Source organism: Pollicipes pollicipes, unplaced genomic scaffold (assembly GCF_011947565.3).
Source record: "Pollicipes pollicipes isolate AB1234 unplaced genomic scaffold, Ppol_2.1 Scaffold_7262;HRSCAF=8765_pilon_pilon_pilon, whole genome shotgun sequence".
NCBI lineage: Eukaryota > Metazoa > Arthropoda > Thecostraca > Pollicipedomorpha > Pollicipedidae > Pollicipes > Pollicipes pollicipes.
The window spans coordinates 10492030-10496541 of NW_023597055.1; the positions used below are offsets into that span (position 1 = coordinate 10492030).

The 4512-nt window shown below is 54.8% G+C and overlaps 1 protein-coding gene across 1 annotated transcript; it reads left to right on the forward strand.

The window, feature by feature from the left end:
- Positions 1 to 1911: 1911 nt before the first annotated feature.
- LOC119113424 (B9 domain-containing protein 1-like) lies at positions 1912 to 4461 on the forward strand (the record flags this gene model as incomplete). The annotated part of the gene is made up of 3 exons (XM_037237739.1): positions 1912 to 2045; positions 3216 to 3334; positions 4382 to 4461. Coding segments are annotated over exons 1-3 (333 nt in total), but the record flags the coding sequence as incomplete, so codon positions are not given.
- Between the last annotated feature and the right edge of the window lie 51 nt (positions 4462 to 4512).

The window sequence follows — 4512 nt, forward strand, 5'->3', positions numbered from 1 at the left end:
AGGAAAATCACCTTTACGGAAAACTCTAAGAGTGAGGGAAATATCCATTTGATTCATTCAGGACCACACTGACACACCAAACCACCATTCGTTTCCACCACTCCAAAATCGTCCAAAATCTAACTGTAAGTCATTCCACCCCAGTGTTGAAAAGTAGGTGCGCACACATTGAGCCGAGGTCAAGGACGTCGACGTCGCCAAATGAAGACCCAAAACGAAAAAAAAATAATCAGGTTGCGGTGCTCTACCAGTGAGATTACAGGTGAAACATACTGCAGTTTGGTATGATTTGAAATATCTTCCCGATGAAAACGCAATATCAAGAAAAGTCGAATGGCACGCAAACAGCATTTCAGCACGCTTGAGCTATCGGTTTTACAAGACGATCTGCACATTTTACACTCATGGCTGGAGAACATGAACAGGATATACGGTGCCGTGTTTCAAGAAACTTAGATTCCTTCCAACGCCAACTTCAGCACGGACACGGCGCGACGAAGCGGTCCTATCAAATAAGACGTACGAAAGTGCATATAATATAGTATTAATGGCACCGTACAAAAGCACGTGGATGAACGGTACTTCGACGAGATAACTGGCGTTGCCAGAAATAATGTTTGGTGTCTGTCGAACCAATGAGAATAGTGTGCTTCCCCACATAAATCCAAGTTTACGATACACATAAATATAACAGACATGGAAAAAGGCGATACTGTTTTACGAAATATCAGAAATTGCACGTGTCTGCGGTGAACTGAACTTGGTTTTCAGTGACAAGAGTTTAGTCACACCCAGAACTGTGAGCTGCGGCAGTGATCACAACCGACCAAGTGCCTCCACCCCCCCCCCCCCCCCCCCCACCTCCCTACCCCCACCCCCTCCACCCACCCCCTCCTAGCCTCATCCCATCCACCCATCTAGGAAGACGGGGCCTTGACGACGGACCGCTGTGGTTGCGATCACCGCGTCAGTGCCTGAACGGCCGGCTCTGACAAGGCCCTGACGCCACACCTCAGACCGGGGCGGCACGCCTGGCTGGGCGCCCGGAAAAAAAACACGCCGCCTACGGCCGCCCACCCGCACAACAGCTCAGCTCCGTCTGCAGCATAACGCCAGCGCTGTCGCCGTCAGATATCCGGAACGAGACATACAACTCCCGAGCAGAGCGGTCGTGCAGCGCCAGCGGCGCCACGCGACGAGTCAAAAGGACTTCGGCAAAAAGCGGCGCGAAGGCCAGAGTAAAACACATGATTTGGGAAATGATTGAATGAATGAATGATTGATTGATTTGTTCATTGGTGTTTTCGGGCGCCTCGACTTGAATGAAAGGAATGATTCTTTGCCTGTGAGGTGCCATGGGGTGCTGGTCCACGGGCGCCCGAAGTCGAATTATCAGGCTGTGGCGTGTGCCGCATTTGTCCGCTCTGGGTCTGGCAAAAAGAGATGACAGTTTTATCAGCCTTATTTGTCGTACAAATACGGGGAAAATGGAGAGATAGACGTATTGCTATTTTGGCTACATGCCTTGTTCGTGTCGGTAAGGGGCATGTAGCCGAAATATCAATCCATCTTTTTCTCCATCTTCATGGCTGCTCCATCAAGGATAAGGCTATTTATACTGTCGTATTGACATTCGCAATGTTTCGTAACGAATGCACTCAACAACTCACGTAATCTCGCAAAATGTTTTATTGGCATGATACCTGAATTTTCAAAAACGCCTTGCGCGTGTTTGCGGTGCCGTCGCCGAGTTAACGGAGCAAACGCTCGTCCCATGCCCTTCTGCCTAGTTGTAAAGTTAATCAAACGCACCACTTCCGTGTAATATTTGCAAAATGAGGTGCGCGTGATAAATATTTTACAGCAATACATTTCGTGAAAGAAACTGCAACATATGATAAGTCGTAGCAAATGCACGTTGCAAATCGTCTTGCAGGGTCGCAGCTGATCGTCAGCTGTTACGGACCGGACCTTTTCGGCAATGACGTCATTCGTGGCTACGGCGTGTGTCACGTGCCGGTCTGCTCGGGGAGCCACCGGGTCAGGTGAGGGCCGCCGCCGGCCGCGCCCGCGCCGTCCTACTCACCGCTCGCAGAGGGTCTCCATCTGCTCACGCGATGCGCGCGTGCCCAACTATTCTGAGGTGTCGTTTATGTACGATTTGGAGTTTGCCCTTGGAGCGGGCAGTCTTGCATTTCGAGGTGGTGATTTGATGAGTTGTGCTGTTTACATAAACTGAACATTGTATCGGGGAATTTCTGGGTAGTCGCGGCTTGTCTTTCTTTCGTTGGGAACTACCTGGCTGGCTGTCAGTTGTTGATGATTGATATTACATGGCGCTTCGCCTGCTAAGCCTGTTAAGCGCCGACACTGGGCGTCGACCGTAACCTCGTAGATCCGGCCTGCTCCGCGCATGACGTTCCGGCCGGGAGCCATGTGGCGTCTGTGTGCGCCGAAGGTGGCCGTGTGAACGGTGCTGGTGTGTTTCTGGGGCAGCCGTGCAGCCAGCGGCGGCCACAGCCCCGGCCATCGCTCCGGTAGGTGTTAGGTTACACAGCGCTCGTGTGCACTGGGTTGTCACCCTACAACTAGGCTACGCGATTACTATGTGTGCCCATGGGAGCAGGTAGAGTCAAATGGTCTTCTTGTGCGCCTTTGGGTGGTCGTGCTGCGTTACCCAGTCGTTGTGCACACACGGAGGAGCGGTATTCTGTGTTCAGGGTATCCTCGGGTGACCGTGTCCAGTTACCCATTGACCGCGTGTTTACCCAGGATGGCCGTGTTTTATGTTCAGGGTGTTGTCGGGGGCCGTGTCCAGTGACCCACTGACTGCGTGTTTACCCGGGATGGCCGTGTTTTATGTTCCGGTTGTTCTCGGGGGGCCGCGCCCAGTGACCCACTGACTGCGTGCTTACCCAGGATGGCCGTGTTTTATGTTCCGGGTGTTCTCGGGGGGTCGTGTCCAGTGACCCACTGACTGCGTGCTTACCCAGGATTGCCGTGTTTTATGTTCAGGGTGTTCTCGTGGGGCCGTGTCCAGTTGCTCATTGACTGCGTGTTTTCCCAGGATGGCCGTGTTTTATGTTCAGGGTGTTCTCGGGGTGCCGTGTCCAGTGATCCACTGACTGCGTGTTTACCCAGGATTGCCGTGTTTTATGTTCCGGGTGTTCTCGGGGGGCCGTGTCCAGTGACCCACTGACTGCGTGTTTACCCAGGATGGCCGTGTTCGTACCGGAGTCGACTTCACAGCTGCAGAAACTGGCTTCCTGGTTCACGGGCCGCCGACCGGAGCTGGCCGGCCCGGTCACACTGGCGCTCGGCGAGGGCAGGGAGGGTGAGATGACCCGGTCACACTGGCGCTCGGCGAGGGCAGGGAGGGTGAGATAACCCGGTCACGCTGGCGCTCGGCGAGGGCAGGGAGGGTGAGGTGACCCGGTCACGCTGGCTCTCGGCGAGGGCAGGGAGGGTGAGGTGACCCGGTCACGCTGGCTCTCAGCGAGGGCAGGGAGGGTGAGATGACCCGGTCACACTGGTGCTCGGCGAGGGCAAGAAGGGTGAAGTGAAGTGCGTAAACGTGCGTTTCACCTGTCGCAAAAGAGTCCTGCTTTGGAATTCTGAGGACTTTCGGTTGGGACTCCAATTTTCAAGTGTTTTTTTTTTATGGAGCCATACGGGCGCCTTAAGCTGCAAAAATACAGTGGCCTTCGGCATCAGGCGGACACACCCATCTCCAGAAGGAGGGGGAGGGGGGGGGGGGCATGACCCCACTGGCCTCCTTTCAGCTACGCCACTGGCTGTGCGAGAGAGGCCCCAAAGCATCGAATTTTGATCGGTGCTAGTCCTTGATTGTTCCGCTTGCTTGTTTGGGTTGAATTTTGAATTTTGAAATCACCCATATCTAGTTAGAGTGAGGCAAACAAGACGCAGAATTGTGTTGCGACTGGCAAGCTTGTTAAAAACGGCGATTACGACGCATCACAGCATTATCATGGACCCTGTGTTCGTCGATTCTCCCTTGCTTGGTGGGTAAGTATGTGGCGACTGCCTTGTCGGCTTCCACGTCTTCGTGATGAGTTTTATGGTCGCTACACGCAGCTCTCAGCCATTGTTGAGATTTTAGAGAAACTAAAGCCACATCTTGAGACGTGGCAAGGTTATGACTTATGACCTACTAAGATTCAGTGCGAACCAAACAAGCGTCAATCGTGCGAAATTGGCATTCTGAACGCGCGCTCGTTCCGTCCAGCCCGTCTTACTGTCGGGGCCTGCACCAGTAGCAGTGTCGGCGTCCCAGCACATGGCGCCGCTCCCTCCCCCCTCCCGCCGTGACCCCCGCCAGTGACGCGCCGGCGCCCCCCTGACCGGGCGTCCCCTGCGGCAGTGATGCGGGTCCGGTCGCAGGGCGTGCTCACCTGCCGGCTGCAGGTGCTCACCAAGGACCTGCGGCGGCTGGGCTATGTCAGCGGGCGTCAGCCGGAGACGGACGGCGCCGAGGCGCGGCGCGCGGCGGCG